This window comes from Alligator sinensis, unplaced genomic scaffold (genome assembly GCF_000455745.1).
Source record: "Alligator sinensis unplaced genomic scaffold, ASM45574v1 scaffold1008_1, whole genome shotgun sequence".
NCBI lineage: Eukaryota > Metazoa > Chordata > Crocodylia > Alligatoridae > Alligator > Alligator sinensis.
In genome coordinates this window covers 1,197,063-1,215,778 of record NW_005842013.1, presented here as the reverse complement: position 1 = coordinate 1,215,778, position 18,716 = coordinate 1,197,063, and the positions used below count along the sequence as shown (strand labels likewise).

General features: G+C 41.7%; 1 protein-coding gene and 1 long non-coding RNA gene across 9 annotated transcripts in view; both read left to right on the top strand.

Moving 5' to 3' along the window:
• Nucleotides 1-7,520, top strand: part of EMSY (EMSY, BRCA2 interacting transcriptional repressor) — a 45,571-nt gene extending 38,051 nt beyond the window's left edge. For 3 of the 8 annotated variants that reach the window (XM_006021956.3, XM_025202049.1, XM_025202050.1), the window contains 3 exons: nucleotides 1,267-1,830; nucleotides 2,688-3,200; nucleotides 5,779-7,519. In XM_006021956.3, the coding sequence (XP_006022018.1) occupies nucleotides 1,267-1,830; nucleotides 2,688-3,200; nucleotides 5,779-5,973 (1,272 nt within the window). In that variant the 3' untranslated portion in view covers nucleotides 5,974-7,519. Of the gene's footprint in view, nucleotides 1-1,266; nucleotides 1,831-2,122; nucleotides 3,201-5,778 lie in introns of those variants that run through there. The other 5 variants (XM_006021959.3, XM_025202048.1, XM_014519150.2 and 2 more) reach the window with 4 other exon arrangements.
• Nucleotides 7,521-13,606: 6,086 nt separating this feature from the next.
• On the top strand, nucleotides 13,607-18,072 carry LOC112549989. Its single transcript, XR_003093651.1, has 2 exons — nucleotides 13,607-15,812; nucleotides 16,619-18,072. It is a non-coding gene; the product is annotated as an uncharacterized LOC112549989 (long non-coding RNA).
• The last annotated feature ends 644 nt before the right edge of the window (nucleotides 18,073-18,716 follow it).

Genomic DNA, 18,716 nt, shown 5'->3' with positions numbered 1-18,716 from the left:
GCGCCGCGGGCCGGGAGCGGCAGCCACGGGCGCTGCTGCCCTGCAGCTTCATGGCTCTCAGCTCCCAGGGCGCCGTGCTGACGGGGCCGCACTGGGCCGGGCTGCAGGAGCCACTGCTGTAGCCCAGCCTGGGCCCTGTCACCCAGCTCAGCTCCACCCCCCCCACCCTCCCCAAAATCATTTTTTCTTCCTCCACCTATGGCATCATTTCTACCACACTGATCCCATCAGAGTGAATTTCCCTCGCATATAATGAATTTTTGGTATGAAAAGGGTCATCACATAAGAGTGAATTTGCACATACACAACCTGCATAAAGGGAGGGAAACCTGTAAACATATTCTGCAATCTCTTGTATAACCATCATAGCCATGATCCCCAGCTAGGAATACAGACCTACCAGTGTGATAGGCCTATGAAGTTTCTACAGGGAGTATCTATAGAATTAGAATTTCCTCTGAATGAGGCCAGTTAATCTAATTATTAAAGAGGTAAGTGTTGTATGAAGCATATTATTAGTCAAAGCTTTTGCCCCAAGGAAGTCTGAATTCAAACATAGGATCATAGGATGCTAGACATGGAAGGGAACGATGAGGTCCTCTAGTCCGGCCCCTCCTCAAGGCAGGATCATCCCTAGCTAAACCGTCCCAGCCAGCCAATGTGATACATGGGGTTAACAGTTTTGGTAGGAAGGTAGAGACTCAGTCTTGGTAGGGAGTTGCAGGAAAAATTGACTTGGAGAGGTGGGAGAAGCAGTGGTTTGATGCATGGGAAATGAGGTGGGTCCCAAATATAAGGAGAATTGTGGAGGATGTCACAAAGCCAACTCAGCACAGATAAAGCTACCTGTTAGTGAATTGATAGCTGCCTGTTTAAGCTAGAAGCTGCCACCTTGAGAGATTCCCCTAAGTTAAGCTATCTGTTTGATTAGCCAGCACCTGTCACTTCCCATTCAGCTATCATGGAACTGGAAGTGATCCAAATCGTAGTCTTCCAAGTCTGGTTTTCTTGGTTTTTCATTTGGAGGTGGTACATCGGGGTGGTACATCACGGTCTACCTCAAGAACCATTGAGTGATAACGGCTTTGTGAGTGCACCATATTAAGGCATTTTTGTTTTTATGTACAAGTTGATTGCCTGAAACCTTTAAGTTGTTCTGTGTTAAGCAGTCCAGTTTAAGTATTCTGTAATGTCATTAGATTGTGTATTTAGTAGTAATTCAGATCGTTTCTTATTACTTAAGTCATGTGTAACTTTTCTGTTAAGGCTTTAAGCAGCCACACTGCGTTTACCAAGCACAGTGAGCAGCTTGGAACTGAGGAAGGCGAAGTGGAAGAGATGGACACCTTAGATCCTCAGACTGGCCTGTTTTACAGATCTGCCCTGACACAATCACAGGCACTGAAACAGCAGAAACTGAGTCAGCCGCAGCTGGAACAGACTCAACTGCAAGTGAAAACTCTGCAGTGCTTCCAGACTAAACAGAAGCAGACCATCCATCTGCAAGCAGATCAGATCCAGCACAAACTCCCACAAATGCCCCAGCTTTCTATAAGGCATCAAAAGCTAAACCCGCTGCAGCAGGAGCAGGTGCAGAGCAAACCAGATGCACAGCCCACCCCTCACCACATGATGGCCAAAGAAAGGCAACTCCCTACCTTAGTGGCACAGCCACAGCAAACTGTAGTACAGGTGCTTGCAGTAAAAACCACGCAACAGCTACCCAAACTGCAACAGGCACCAACGGCACAAAAAATCTACGTACAGCCCCAACCCCCCCAGAGTCAAATGCAGCTACCTGCCTCTTCAGAGAAACAGCCAGCGAGTCAGGTAACGGAATATTGATAGCATGCAAAAAATAAAAACGTCACTATTCAAGGAAAAATCAAAACACCAAGTCTGTCACTGTAGCAGTGTGTTTCTCCTGGCAAGAGATAACTCCTCCTTATGCTGGTATTAATTTCCCCATCCAAAGGTTGACACTAGGGAAGAGAAGCACATGTTTATAATATAGGGGAAAATTACATAGAGCTCACAAGTCTATTTTCTTGGACAGTTTCTATAAATTTCTGCCACCAGTGGTGCATGGAATTTGTCCCTAATTATTTCTTTTATTTTTTAGGTATGACGTATTATTGATTTCCGTTCCCGTAGCACTCTCTTTAATCTTTATGGAAATAAAGATGAATACACTGCAGTCTCCTAAGGATCTCCATTGTTCGTCTTCCTTTGTATTTACATCTCCCTTAAGTTAACTATTATTAGAGGAGCAATCTTATTTTCCTTGGGAGGTGAACATGTAAAGACTGAGAAAAATGAAATTCTCTGAGTATTTAACCAACTGCAAAAAAAATCCCTACAACTCCCAAGCCCCTTGAGGCTTTAAAAAAAAAAAAAGTGACTAAACGCACCAGATGGGGATGTAAATCCCAAAGGAAAACGAGGCTGCTGTGACATACTGCTAGGAACGTGTCTAGCAGTCCAAAGAGCCTTTCCCCTTGCTTCAATTAAATGTTACCATATCACTGCTGAATCCTTTGTTAAAACACTGAGCTTCAACTGTCTTCCTAGTAGCAAATATGTTGTTTGTGCCATATTGTCCAGGTAAATATTGATTAGGATTAAATAAATAATAATTAAACAAACAAACCCAGCTGTAACATGCACAAAAAAAATTTGATTTTCAGGTGCAGCAGCCAATTATAACGCAAGGATCCACTGTTACAAAGATAACTTTTGAGGGGCATCAGCCTCCTTCTGTTTCAAAGGTAGCAGGTGGCAATTCTCTGCCCAAACTGGCATTGCCAGTTACAAGCCTATTTCCCATGCAGGCATCCGTGAAGACAGCAGTAGCAGACATTTTGAAAATGTCTATGATGGAAGCTCAGATTGACACAAACATAGAACATATGGTAGTGGATCCCCCAAACAAGGCTTTGTCCACTAGTAAACTCGCTAGCGAAGCAGAACCGTCACCTTGTACCCAGGTGCCGAGGGTGATTGCAGTAGGGATGACGGCAACTTCCATCCCCCAGCAACAGAAATATAAAGAATCCTGTTCAAGTCCTCCTGCTGTTGGTCCTACTTTAACAGAGAGGAAACCGGATGCACAAGGAGTGCCTACAACAAACCAGTTTATTCACATTCAGAATATATCACAAAAGAAAGCTGAAGAGATTTCATCTGAAATTATTATCCAGGTAAGAGGAGACCAGAGCAAGTAAAAGTTAAAGTTTGAGCTGCGACCTCTGCACTAACTTGGTCTAAAGCATTAAAAGCAATTGAACAATGTTCAGGGTTTGCTGTAACCAATCAGGTGTATATTTGATACCTGCATGATGGTATCAAATGGTAATTTACTCTCAAGTCGGCATAAGTCCCCATATTTACTGTACAGTACAGGTATGCGCGTGTAGACATGTGCCTGTACTGTGCAGTAATTTTGATTCCTGCAAAGTAAATGTGGAAGTGTAGATGTGCCCACTGAGTGTAACCTCAGAAGTTATATCTGAAGCTACTCCAAAGCTGGAGTTGAAGTTTGACTTGCTTCCTATTTATGACAAGATTAGATTTTAGAGTTCATTAAAGCTAGAGTTTCAGTTATTCATTTACATATAAAATCATACACAAAGTGGAGAGATGCCTGTATCATAAAAATTTGATGACTGAATTCAAGTCGCAGTAGAGTGGAGAGAGCCATTGCTTTCTACACTCCTCCAGCCATCCTATGTCAGCCTCTGGATAGGAGTAAATTCAGTGCCAGTCATCCTGTCATGGGAGACAAGCAGTGATAAGGCTGGTTGCTGTCAGATGCCGAGTGTCCTTGGCCCTGTACTTGAACTTGTACTGCATGAAGCTTGGGGGGGGGGGCGTGGAATTGTGTAGCGTTGCATAATAATCTAGGATTCAAACATTTAATAAACATTGGTTACTCTTTAGATTTAAGCTCACTGTGTAGGTTAACAAAGTCTCTTTTTCTTTCAGTTCTACATGTTAAACTCAAGAGCTAAGGACAATGTGTTGCAGTGGGTAAGAGTAGACTGTCAAGGAGTTCCCCCATCATCTAAGGACAAACTTGGAGTTTGGGTTTATAAAAACAAGTAAGGATTATGCAAACAACTCTAATTCTGTCACTGACTGGACGTGTTTCTTCCCCCCCCCCCCTTTTTTTCTTTTTTTTGGTATTCTCCTTTTAACGTTAAGCTCTTTACCACGAGAAAAACGTCTGGCCCTTTTTGATGCTGGTTACTGCATTCTTCTTTACTTTCCTGTTAAGGAAACAAGACAGCTCACTAGGTTTGCAAACCACCTTCTAGCCAAAATGTTTGAACATATGCATTTTGCTGTAGCCATTAGAGAAATGATTTGCCTTTTTCACGGTGTCTTAAGTTTTATCTCTGTAAGGTAACCTTTTGCAAATTGGAAAATAAGATCCAATTTCAGTAAAGGATATTAAAAACATATTCTTAATGAGATGCATGCTAAACAGGATTGTTTTGTTACTTAACAACTGTGTCCCATGTAAAAAATTAAGCAGATGCTTACATCCTTTGCTGAGTTAGTCTATGGAAATGAGTGTGATCATTAATTTTTTGCCCATTTTTAAATTGCTTTTTATTTTGATACTGCATTATGCAGTAGTATATGTTCCAGTGTACAAACCACAAAAATGTTGAACTCTTAGTCATCTGAGATCTCACTCGGAGCTTCATGTTGTTGGATCTTTGCAGAGAAGTGGCCGGGGTGTCTATGTTTGTATACAAGTAAACTGTGTGTGTATTAGAGAGGTTTTGCTATACAGGTGTCTCAGGAAGAAATCTTAAATTTATCATTTTTATACACAGATTACAACTAAACTAACTTTTGTAGACACAGTCAAAGCTTTGATCCTTGTTGTATTAAAATGTCTTGAAGAGATTGAGGACCAAAAGGTAGATTATATTTACTCTGGTGCATCTGTATTTTTAGATACTATATATTATGTTAATCCCTGTGCTCAACGTGGTACAGTGTGGGCTGTCTGAAAATCAAAATACCGTTCTGGCTATCAGTTTTTTATTAATAAAAAGTCAGGGCAGGGTAGCACCTTAAAGTAACTTGTTCAGAAAGGTATGAGCTACAACATTCTTTTTGTCGGATGTAAATATAGTTTTACAGCATCTAATAAAAATTAGGACTCAGTGATGACTGTCACCTATTCTGTTTTCCTTTTAGTGCAGCATTTTCCCTTGGCAAAGATTTTTCCAGTCCTTTGGGCAGTCTAGCTTTATTCTTTTCAACTAAAATCAGACTCCTAGTTGACTATGAATTGTAGATACAGCATCATATTGGAAGCCTTTTCCACAGTGTACTTAGTCTAAATAAATAAGACACAAAAGGGTGGATTTTTTTCACCCCATCTTTTAACATACGGTAAAAGCAAGGCAGATATTGTGACTTGCTTGTGGTTACATAGGAAGTTAGCGGCAGTTGGCAAATTAATCCACGTCTTTTTTGTGTCAGCCAGTGCCTTAACCACAAGGCTGTTTTGTTGTTGTTGTTAATTCCATTTATTTCAATTTATCTTTCTGAAATCCTGGAGAATGACCATTTGATGTTGTAATCAACGTAATTTGTTTTGACCTTATTGTTGCAAAGTTGATTACTGAGCAAAATAAAACTTTCTAGGACTTGTAGAGTTGACCAGGAATATCTCTCTTCAGCTTGCATACAAAACTGCCTCTTACTTTACCTGTGAAAATAATTCATAATAAAACTCATTTTTTTTCTTTCTTTCAGACTATCCCTCAGTATTCCATCCCTTGTCACTCCAGCTCCAACGTGGTAGTGGAACCCAGCGGGCTTTTGGAGCTCAACAACTTCACAAGTCAGCGTCTTGATGATGAAGAGACAGCAATGGAACAAGATGTGGACAGTAGTACTGAGGATGGCACTGGGCCCAGTCCCTCTCAAAGTTCTGCTGAACAGTCCTAGTGATGCGGGAGACTGGAGTGCACTTTAAAATATCTTGGGAATTGAGTGTCCAAGATGCCCTTGTATTGTGATGTATTAGAGCACTTTGCCTGTTAGAGTTGTTCAATGGACCCTTGAAGCATCAGTGTGTTTTAACGAGGTAGTATTGCAGAAGTCACATCTTAACTGTTTCCAAAAACATGTAATTACCAAGGTGCGTCTGTGACAGTAGAATGTACTCCTTTAAAAAGGCAAATCTCCAGTGAATTGAAAAGATGAATACACTATGAAGCCCTTGATTAGGTATTGAAACCTCTCTCAGTCAAAAGGGCCCTTTGTTTTGTTGCGTTGTTTTTCGTAGCTATTGAGCAAAATGCCATCACAAAAAGAATATTTAGATATTTGTATTTTTAAAGAGCATGTGAGAGGAAAGGTCTTCCTGACAGTGCTGGAAGAGCCCTGGGAATTTCAGACTTGTTTAGCTTTCTTGCACTTGAGCTCAGTTGGAGTTCAGATTTTTAATAAGCCTAAAAATGTAGTTTATTTTTTTAAATACTTGTTGGTGAATGTTCGGAAATAAGCAGAATTGCTAACAGGTAGCAGCGAAGTTTGCTGGTGAAGTTTTGTTTTTGTATTTTACAATAAATACGCTAATTTAATGTAAAAGCATTTCCTCTTGTGCCATGAGCACAAGAAATGCTCATTTTAGTTTAATTAGTTAACTTTGATTATTTATTTAAATGTAAAAATTTAAAACAAGGCCAAGTTAATTAACAAGTTCCTGTTAAACAGGCAAATGGTTTCATTCTAATGCTGTAGGATGGGAGAAATATTCTAGTTCAAAGCAAATTTTCAAAACCGGAGGGAGGGAGTAGAAAGTGGGGAACGAGATGTTGGTTCAATGTCTAAAGGTTGAAACTGGGTATTCAGATGTGTGCTGAGGCTTTTAAAAATCTGTATTTTACTCTTACATGCTGTTTCTAAAATTGCCTTTTTGAGAATTTAAAAGCTTAAATCATTTACCGTTGTAGGTTTCTGAGGTTATCATGAGCCCCATGATTTGAATTGTTCATGCAATATGTTGGTGTTTTGAGATAGTTACAAGCCAGAGAGAGAGAGAGAGAGAGAGTTGGGTGCAGATTGGATGTTAAGAGCCAGTTTTAATATATTCTGGTAATGAAGACAGTATCTTTTTTTTTTTTTTTAATGTACATAGAAACAAGTTTTTAACTGTTTTGTATAGATTTCATTATAAATAACAAAGCATTTTAAGACTTAGACGTATCATTCAATTGTATATACATCTATCATTCTAACTGCCCATTTTTTTGGTGCTGAAGTACTACTGTAAGTAGAATTCATCCAAAGTCTAATACAGTTTTTGCGTCAATCTTTTTTTTTTTTTTATTGTGTTTTTACTGTTGATATTGTAGTTAAGGTCCCAACTACAGTTAAGAGTCTAAAATACAGAACCTAAAATGATGAACTTGTTGGGAATATCCATGTATGTAAGAATACTGCAGTATCCTCTAGAGGGTGCTGTTGGTTTTTCTTTTAGCTTCTGGTTACTTCCTTTATAAAGTCGTCTTGACTTTTTTTTTTTTTAAACTCCTGGCTTTTCTTGTCACTTCACTCCCAAATGCCACACTTGTAGGGTGAAGAAAAACATTCAACTTTAACATTAGGGGACACTAGTAAATGAGTCAAGAGTTAGTCGGACTGTTCTCTGCAGTAATTGCCTTACCACACCGAATTGACAGATACTTGTTCCTCTGTTCTTTGCATAAAAGAGTAGAGCGACTTTGGATGAAGAGGAGAGGGAGTATCTGAAATGGAATATACATTATGCCCTTTAAAAAATGTGTATAGGAATATTGCCAGATCGTTTTGAAGTTTTAGTTTTCAGTAGCTGTATTACATTAGTAGGAGAAGATATCTCAAGTATGACCCAAGGTAGCTGTCCTTGCCCTGCAATTGCTGGGTCTTACAAAGCTCAACAACAGGAGATTTCCTTGCTAGTGGACTCAGGCAAAGAATCCTTTTTTATTCATTTGTCATAGACTAGTTTTCAATATTTATTGAAATGGAGGCCTGGATGACAAACCTTATGAAGAAAGACTAAGGGACATAGCTCCCCCCTCCCCCCCACTTCCACTGCCTAACAGGTCTCAGCCCCCCAAAAAACAGGGCAGCAGCAGGCATTGCCTTAGGGCAACCCAGCTGTCAGGTCCTGCAGCGGGGGTGGAGGGGCGGGCATGCTGAACTATCCTGCGCACTCGCGTCCAGGATTGCAGCCGGCAGGTAAGTTTCTTTTAATCTTATTTTTATTTCCATGGACTTGGGGGGAGGACAGATCGAGACCCCCACAGTGCAGGGGAGAGTGGGGTCGGGGATGGGTGAATCATTCACCCCTAGCCTTGGCTCCTTCCTGCACTGTGGGGATTGTCCCACAACCTGACCTGGACAGGTCGTGGGATAATGAGAGCCCAGCACCTCCTCCAGATGCACGATGGAGGGCAGCCAAGTGGGAGAAGGCACATGGTTCCCTGATCTTTGCATGGGTGAGGGCAGGCACAGCTGCAAGCTGGGCTCAGCCTCTGCTCATGTCTCCCCACCTCACCACCACCTCTTTGAAAGTAGCGGGCGCCGCTGTGTGCCTTGCTTTCTGGCCCGCCCAGCAGCGGGATGCACATGGCAGTGCCCACCACTTCCAAAGCGATGGCGGTCCCCCCCCCCCCCCCCCCCCCCTTTTCCCCTTCCCCCTCAGACCTCACAAGTGTGCACACACGCTTAGGCTGCGCCCCTCCCCCCTTTTTTTGTTTTTCTTCCTCTGCCTATGCTAAGGGATCTGGGACTGTTCAGCCTGGGGAAGAGAAGACTGGGGGGGCTTGGTGGCCATCTCTAAGTATGTAAGTGATGAATATTGGGAGCTGGGAGAAAAACATCACTAGGGTGACGAGGAGCAATGGGCATAAATTGTTAAAGGATGGCTTCAGGTTGGATGTGAGGAAGAACTTTATGGTAATGGTGACCAGAATCTGGAACAGACTTGCCAAGGAGGTGGTGCAATCCCCAATCTTGGAAGACTTTGACAGACACCTCTCTGGGATCATTCGGTCTCAGCAGTTTTCCTCCCCAGAGCAAGGGGGGTTTGGACTTGATGTTCTTTTGAGGTCCCTTCCTAGGCCTTAATTTCTATGGTTGATTTCTGTGATATTCATAAAAATATATCTCTTGCAGATGAGATGCAGTCCTGTGGCTTGTGCCACATTGTCGCTGTCAGCAGTGGTCTTATATTTTGGGATGTCCCTGTGACTTAAGGAGCTAAGAGTGCTGGGAGAGGGAAGGGTTTATTGTTTTTCTTTGTAAAGTGCCCCAGAAGTTTACAGGTTTTCTCTTAAAATAGAACTCTAGGCTCAAATTTGTGCATGCCATTTTAGAAGAAGTGTAAATCACACGGGATTCTTTCCTATCCAAAACAGATCAGAAAAAAAAGTTATCACTTATGACATACTGCATACATACACATGTGAAGTTATGGCCCAGCTTGGCTTCTCAGAACACACATTTGTATCGTGCTGCTTTTGTGAAGAGGTGCACTGGATATGCATGTGAACCATCTTGAATTGCAGTGTCCTTAGCAGATTAACGTGGAGGCTTGTAACTCTACTGTAGAAGAGGTAGGTGTTCATCCAGATGGATGACTTGGGTACGTGTTAAATGGCTTGGCTAGCCAGCAGAAGGCCCTGCATGTCAGGAGGAGAACTGATATCTTGGCTTCTTTTTCTGTGCCAAGTCGAAACTTCTCTCGTGATGTTTTCTCTAAGCAGTTATGAATGATTGTTTTGAATTATTTTAGCTATTCTAAATATATGTTGCCATAATCTGTTTTAATTAGTCACAAATCTACAAAATGGATAGACTTTGAACCTTAGATCCAGACCATACTTTTGTTTTTATGCAACAAATAGTTGAAAGTACAGTATAAGCAATTTTCCCTTCCCTTTGCAGTTTCTCTTCACATCCTTGCAAATACTACGGGTACGCACAAAGAAAATATCCCCTTTAAGTTACCATGTCCAATAAGCAGCTCTCACTACCTACCATAATTCACTATTGCCTGATAAAGGCCATCTTCCTTAAATGGAAGAATTTATTTCCTCCCCCTCCTTTCAGACTGAATAAGCTGAAAGTAAGCTCTGTATAGTTCTGTACCTCTTGTTAATATTCATAGTTGCATAGTTGTAAGAAATTATAATTTAATAGGCAACTAATGGTGAATTAGAAAATCAGTGGTGTTTAGTATTGGTGACTTTTTTGTTGAGCTCTTTGAATTCAGACTTTGAGGTGGATTAATAGTCTGCAACGTGATACAGTGATGCTATCAAGAAAACAAATTTAAAGATACATAGTAAAACATAGAGTGGTAGGAAGCAATAAAATGTATTAATGTGGCAGAGGGCTTGGAGAGTTTAAAGACACCATAATCTAGCCACAGCAGCCTGCACTTCCTTTGGGGGAGGAAGATTGTCATGCTTGTGGCTACTTTAAAATGAAGTGAAAGTATTTTGAAAGGGACTGAAACTTGGTGGGGAAGGAAGATGGAGAATTAAAACCAAAGTACACTGTTGGTTCAGAGTTCTAGCAAAGTGTAGGAGTTACCTGGAGAAGGTAGGGATTTTCACAAACTCTATGGGACAGGAATAAAACAAACATTCATAACATGAGCAGGGAAGGAGGCATAAATGTAATGACTAAATTGATGGAGGCAGGGCTTGCTGTAAAAGAATAAAGTTTGGTCAGTTAAGATCATGTTAAAAAAGTCAGATTATGAAGTAGTAAGAAAACTTCAGGACATATGCTCTGTTTGTCTAAGGGTGAGGGTGTAACAATTACTGAAGTAGCAGTGGTATACTTAAACCACTGCCCAATATGAAAATGCCACGGTTGTCTGCCCTGATGAATGTACATCATAAATACAGAGTGTACCAAATAAGTACAGTGTTGTGGAAGATACAGAGGGTATTTATAGCCAAAGCTAGTCAACTACTGGAAAAATATTGTTCAATACATGCCTCTCATATTGGGGAAACTGAGTGATTAGTTCTGCTTGGCCACTCTAATACACATCAATTTACTGAATAGCATGCTCACAGTATAGTGTCCAGGCAGCTTTACTTCAATCTTCAGATGAACATTTTTATTGCTGGGTAGATTTATAGCATTTATTCTAATGTGGTAAGGGACCTCCATGGAAGCCACTAGGTTAATATTCTCACTGATTTAAGTCCTAGAGAAGGAAGAAAGCGCTAAGGCTGAAAAAAAGCTAGCTCTGATTTGTCTGTTGCTGTTGTCAAGTTTAACTCCAGTCCTTCAAATGAAAAACCTGCTTTGCAATAAGAGATGCAAGAAGCTCAAATATTTACATATTGAAGAGGAGGTTCAGAAAGGGAATTTGATCAAAGTCTGTAAGTACATATCCAGGGAGAAGATAACTAACAGTCAAGAGCCCTTTAGCAGATAGACATAAAGGCTGGAAATTCAAGTTGGAAAATACAAGAAGGGAATAAAACTAAGGATAGCTGAATTTGTTCAGACTAGGTTACCCAGGAAATGTATAAATCCTACATTGCCTGGAGTTTTAAAGTTAAGATGGGATCTTTTTGAAAAAGATATGACTTGGACTTCCTAGTTCAACAAGTGTATAGATTTCTGGATGAAATACATGCTCTGTTTCATAGAGGAGGTCAGTCTAGGGCCACGGACAAATAAATTAGTGAGTTGGGATATAACATGCCTCGCTCATTGTGACTGCCCACCCTTATCCCTTAGTAAGCAGAAGTTAACTAGTGGTTTATGCTGTTTTGTTGAGGACTGAACTCCTGCAGTTTAGCTTTCACCAGGTGCGCCTACACGTGCAGTTACGGCACCTGAATAAACTGCAGAGCTTATTGCTCTGGAGTTCATTGCTCCTGGGCGCACCCTTTGAACCTGCACCTGGGAGCAATGAACTGCGGAGCAATAAGCACCACTGTTTATTCAGGCACAGTCCATGGAGCAGAGGGCCCTGGGGGTCAGCATGCCAGCCCAGGGCTGCTCCCCTCAATGTGCTGTGGACAGGCTGGTTGGGGCATGGTGGAGCTTCATCCAGCAGGCAGGCCTCTGCACCAAAGCACCCTTCTGCCCCAGCCAGTCGCACAGCATCTACATGTGCACTGCTGCAGAGTTTGTTTTTTTTACTCTGCAGCAGGATAGTACTTGTATTTACAAGTAGATTAGTTTACTCTAACCTAATAGGGGTGCACACATAGATGCCCAAAAGTTTACTGGGCAGCTAATTAGTCACCTGCGTAGTAACTGTCTAGTAGACTCGCCCACTGTGGATTAGCATGAAACCAGAGGCCGTTACTATAGAGCACTTTTAATGTGCTGTTTATTCCTTTGAAGTCACTGTAACAATATGGAAAAACAGACACAAATAATCACTTCTTGCTGTAATAGATGGAAAACCCATAGGAGAAATCTGTAAGCAAATGGGGACGCATAACTAGGGAAGAGCATAGTAGATGTAACGTCAGTGAAAGCATCTGCCATATTTTGGAGAATTGGATTGAAACCTTGCTTTAACACTTGTAAATAAGAGGTTACAATTAAACAAACAATAGAGCATGCTGTGGACAATGGGTGTCCTGGGAATTTATTGGCCCGTGTCTCCTTGAACAGATAGTTCCTAGGGAGAGGAATTTGGGGGACTCGGTATATGGGGTTGGTTTGGAGATGAGCCATATCTAAGGTGTTTTTCAGTGTTAACACAATCGGTACCAGTTTGGTCCTGGATTATGGCTGGGGCTTAAAAGGCACTGTGGACAAACAGCAGGGATGTTATCTTTTGTGGGAAGCAAACTGTTTCAGGTTAGACTGATTTCCTGGTTATTCCAAACTTTCCATTTGACTTGGGGGGGGGGCTTGCATGTTCTTGGAAGCAGGACATTTTGTGAAAGCATCCAGACTTCATTGGGGGGAAAAATGGAAAATTAACTTTGAGTGGTGGGGGGGTTGGGGGGCGGGCATTCCCTTTCAGGTCTGTTTTCCATGGCTAGGTTTTGGTCTTACTACTTCCTCATGTTCCCTTTTCTTTTCCTTTTCCCTACTGATAGTTTGAGGCTGCCCAGGGGTTCCTTAGCCATGGTACCAACCAGGGCCCTCCCATCAAACCCTCCTGTTAAGTATGGCTTTAGAAATCCTGCTGCCTAGGCAGGCTCAGTCTGCTTATTAAATTGGACACCTGCATTTTTCATCCTTTCATAGACATGTAGCCCCTGCCTCACATTTGCTTGCCAGCTGCTATCTTTCTCCATAACTCTCATTGCATGCCCAACCCCTCTTTTCCTACATATAGCAATTCTCTTGGTCTGAACCTGGTCAGATCAGACTCCTGTCCCAGGCTAATCCTTCATACCTCAATACTTGGGCTGCAATTTTTTTTAATGTTCCAGGTACAGCCCCATTAAGAGAACCCTTTGTTACTGCTGCAGATTTTGTCTTTCTTTCTAGCATCCTTTGGCTATGGTTAGCTACTTCCTTAAACTGCTGCACCAGTTCTTCCCAGTTTCTTGTTATGCCCTCACTGAGCTTTTCATAGTTTCCAGCTAAAGCAAAATGACTTTCCTGCAACAGGCTTTTTCCAAAGGGTTTCCCAAGCCCTTTCCCTGTTGGTCAGGACAGGAACCACCTATTCTGGAAGTTCAGGCTGCCCAATTTGGCGCATGCTGGTGTTTCCCTCTGCATCCCCTGACCTCCATAAATCCTGTACATCTGGTATAATCTTAGGTCTTCTACTTGCCTGAGCATCCTGCATGTTCTGGTTCCTGTACTGTATAACTAAACCATTTTAAGAATGATTTAGCTGCAAGAAAGTAAGGGAAACAGCTCCTGCTTTGAGATTTGAATAACTTGATCCATTTATGGATGTGCCCCCTGTTCTTCAAAACACACAGCTATAAAACTGGTTACCCTCATTACTTTTTTTTTTGGTACTCCCTGCTTCTCTAAAATGTTCTCATGGGTTGTTTTGGAAGGCTAATATAATGTTTGGAAATAAACCAAGTTGAGAGCTACAATAAAATGAGAGCGAGGGAGCTCTGTTAAGTGAATTGGAGGCTTGTATTAGATCTGTTCCAGCAAGTGTGGCCTTGCAGGTAACCACCTAGCTAAAAGCTCCTACCCAAGGTACACAGGGACAAGAAAACAGTTCAAGTTTGGACCAGTCAGTACTGAATTAAATGGCCTCTTTCTGTTGCAGGTGGTAGAGCAGAATAAATGACCAAGACAACCTCGCAACTCTGATGTCTGCTACGGATGCTAGCTGGTTGACTTAGATACAAGTCCTTTACAGTCAAATAATATGCAAGCCTCGATTTTCCTGCACTAACAGCAGAATCGGAATTGAGTTGCTAGGCCCAGTTTTCACATGTATGTGTCAATGCTTTGATAATTTCCCCATTCGTGGCAACTTAAGAAGAAATCCTAGAAATTAAGAGCTGGAAGGGAGCTCGACAGATCATCAGGTTGACCTCACCCCTTTCCTACTTGCACCATTGCATGCACTCTTTCTCCCTTCCTTGCTTCCCTCCCCCCTACCCTGCCTTCTCAGACCCTGTGTCCATGCCCTAAGTGTGAAGACTCCCTTTGGAGCCCTAAAACAGCTTCTTAACCTGTCAGAAGGGTCTCTGTAGAACAATTAGAGGTCACATCTCCATCTAGGAGATGAGAGCTCTACTTCTGCAGAAATCCCAGACCTTGTAGTGTAGGGTACAAGGGTGCACAAAGGCAGTGTGGCACTGGGCTGGCTGAATAGCAGCCTCCTTGATTAATGCTTACTAGAATAAACTACTTTTTCTGTACAACTCAGAGCATGCAGATGCAATAAAGAACAAACATGACAGGATGAAATGGGGAAGGGAATTAGATTTTGGAGTTGTGTATTGGATAGGCATTTTTAATCCTCAGGAAGTGATACCGTTCACAAGTGTCGAAAGAGAAGCTTTGTTGGAGTCAGTTAACTCGCATCAGTTAAAGTTACATGACTGTAGTCTGTATACATTATAAAATGCATGGGTAAAAGTAGTGGGTAAAAGCCCTGGGCATTGTTTAGCTAGGAGGCATGTTGGGTGTGCATGTGTGACATCTTACTGGAGTCACTGGATGAAAGAACAGCATGTACATCCCAATAAGACCCTGCCCCACTCCCCCCAACTTCAAGGTAAGTTGCCTTCAATGGTTGCAACTGTTCTGCTTGCTTTTATAAACAGAGCTTTCTTGTGTTTTACATTAATAAAATTAATTTGAAAAATGAAATCGGGAGCTAGTCACCTGGGTGACCATGCTGACTATGCCTGTGGGTAGTTTCCAGCAACAACCACTGTGAAAAGAACAGGAATTTTGAGCGATACTAATGTGCCAACGCTAATCTATCCCAGAAATTCTTCTAGATACAGAAAATATTGGATAGCAGCCCTTGCTTTGTGGGGATGCCACAAATGGAGCTGGAGGAAGAATCCAGAGGTGGCTAGAGGAACAGGAAAAAGCAGAAGCAAATGACCCATATGACATATGCCTGAAGAACATAAAAAGTTGAGTGAGATTTGTAGCATATCTGGGGTTTGTGTTCCAGCACTCTGATGGAAGGCATGCAAGAGGCTTGAGAAGATTTGGGTTGAGTTTCTTGCTCCAACACAGATGTCCTTTGTGACCTTGGACACTCGCCTTCTCTGTGCCCAGAGGGACAGAATACTTCCTGAAATCAAAGGAGTTATGAAGACAACACGCCAGAGCTTGAGGGTCTTGTGTATTTTGAATAAGTAAGTATTACCTTTCTGTAATAAGTAAGTATACAGAAGGTCAGTTTCCATGCCTGTGAATGATCTTCTCTGAGTGTCTGGTTGATATGAGTGACAGCGTGGCTACATGTTAGAGGTGTGCAATAGGGGTCCAGGAGATGGTAATGTTTCAGGATCATCTAGATGACTACTAATTAGGTCTTCTCTAGTTTTAATTTATGTGAGCCTATCAATTCATCCCAATCAAATGTTCGTCTCCTACCAGCACCTGTGTCAAGTAATTACCAAATGGCTTTTAGAAGGAGACTGTGTATAAAGCTAGGACATGGCAAGATGAGAAGATCTGTTTAATTCTAGTACCAATATGGAGGCTTAGAGGACTCAAGACATTTGATGATGAAGATACAATCTCTGCAGTTGGGGGCAGTGATATATTTCAGGATACCTTTGCTACCAGTCTTCATTTGCTTGTTTTCAGTTCCTCTGTGTTTGCTGCTTAAAGGTTCTTCAATCCAAAAACCAAAAAAATTCTCTGCTACCCTTGAGCAGATGAGTAAGCCACATCACATATGTAATCATCCTTGCTGGGAAAGCTTGTGCCACCAGGGTAAACCCCACATTCCTCCTTTAGATCTTCTCACCGCATAAGTCATCTGATTTATTCATTGGGAAAGTTTTATTATAAAAATGTAAATAGCTCAAACAGAGGTTTTACCCTAGACATTCTGATTGAATTGGCTTAGATTTGGGCTCAGATGCATTTTGACACCATGCTTCACAGTCCCAATTATATTCTAAGGTGTCCTGCTTGATCTCTGTTCCCAAAGTGCTGCTGCATTCCCTCACAGTGAAACTGCAGACACCCCAGCTCTGGCATTCATTGGATTCATGTGCTTGGATTTAAGCATGTCTTTCCATGAGACCGTCATTGAAAAAAACTTCTAAATCTTCTCCAGCTCCGAGAACCACCACCATGGAGAGCTAACATGGTAGGGTCATTCCTACTCCTTTCTGCTATGCTGCCCCAGTACAGAAAAGAAGCGAGAATTGCAGTTTTCAGTGCAAGGGAGTGGACTGTCAACTTTCTGGAAGATTGGTTGTAACCTTTATATAAATTAACATGCATGCATACATACATACATACATACACGAATGTTTGTAGAAACTTCAGTGCTTTTGGCGGGGAAGTGGGGAGGTTAATAACATGCACTATACAGCTACGCCTCGTTTAACGTTGTCGTTATGTTCTTGAAAAATGCAACTTTAAGCGAAACGATGTTAAGCGAATCCAATTATGTCACAGTAGTTACCTACTAGCAGGCGATGGCCGAACAACGTTATAACTGAACATTGCATGACTTTAAACGAGTACGTTCTCTAATAGATCAGCAACATAATAATGAAACAAAGTTAACCGGGATGACGTTAGGTGAGGAGTACCTGTATTTATATGCTTAATTTTGTCAGTTGTGGTGTTAAAGCTTGGGACAAGGCATCCAGTCTAGACTTGGACTGAGGTCACCAGCTCAACTACTTGATGCTACAATGCTGGCATGGAAGACGCCTGTACATGACTTCTTTTATTGTGGAAAAGCTGCTGCACATCAGCTTCCACGTGGCTCTTGACAGAACGGGACCTTGATCCAATGGCAAGGAGACCAAGCTGACTGGGGATGTCATTCTGCTGCAGCCTCTATCCGCCTTCAGCCTTTGAGATGAACATCTTCCACCTGCTCCGCTGTTGAGGACTTGTAGACTCAAAGCTGGTGACTGGGCAGGCTTATTACAGTGGTGACCTGTACTTACCATGTCACAACACCATCAAAGAATACATGTTGATTTTCAGGAGGGAAACCATTGGTATCTGCTGTCCTCATCACACATCCTGGTGGTGTTGCTGCTGCTTGGTCCACAACTGCTTATTCATCAGAGTTACCCCTGATGGTTTCACAGCTAACCTTCCCTGAAGGTCATTCCACTATCCACCACCTGTGGACGTGCTGGGTAGCAGTACAGCTCTGGCCCCCTGCCCCATTTTACCGATGTACAGTAATAATAAAGATACAGATTATTTTCCCTAGGCCAGCAATCACAGGTGGCGCAGATCCTTACTACGATTGACCTAGGACATTCTGCCAGAGATTACAGGATCTGAAAATCTCTAATCTGTGACCAGTTCTCTTCCTTTAAAAAAAAAAAATTTGGCTGTACTCATTGAATTGCAAGTTGAAACCCTAATAATCATTTCATTATTAAAGAAACAAATCTGTTTGTGAAAAAAGTAGGTGGTTTCAGTCTGGTTCCTCATGTCAGCATAGTTGAATTAGGCCTTGGAGGCTGAAATTGGCTCACTTCTAGAGCTGGTCTTATCTAGCTAGGATTGAAGTACGTCAGTGGTTTAATGTGGGAGAAACTGCCCTCCTATTTCTTGTGCAGTCACTGTCCTGTGAATAAATACATGACTTCATTTTCTCTTTTTTTTTTCTTTTAAATTTTATTTATTAACAAATCCAACTTATCAAATAACAGATTTAACATTTAAAGAGATGCATCCAGTCCTCTAAAACATACAAGATGGCAGGTATCTATCTTCAATCAACAGTGCTTGCTTAACCCAAGCCAATGTTCACAGGAGTCTTTTGTTCTTTTCTTCTCTTCCTTTCAGTTTCTGACAGTTCCTTTATGTTTCTGTCAATGTTAAGCTTAAGATTTCATTTTCTGTTGCTATCCCTCTGGCACTGGTCCAAAATTCACTTTTGAAAAATGTTCTTTCCATCTTCTGGTCTTGTTCTCACCTTTATTTGCAGACCTGCCTATTTTATGTCTCAAGACTAGAACAATCAGACTATTGGAGAAGAACTGCATAAAGTAGAACAAAAAAAATCTATACTAGTGCTCTCTCATTCTTCCCTTCATACCTGATAT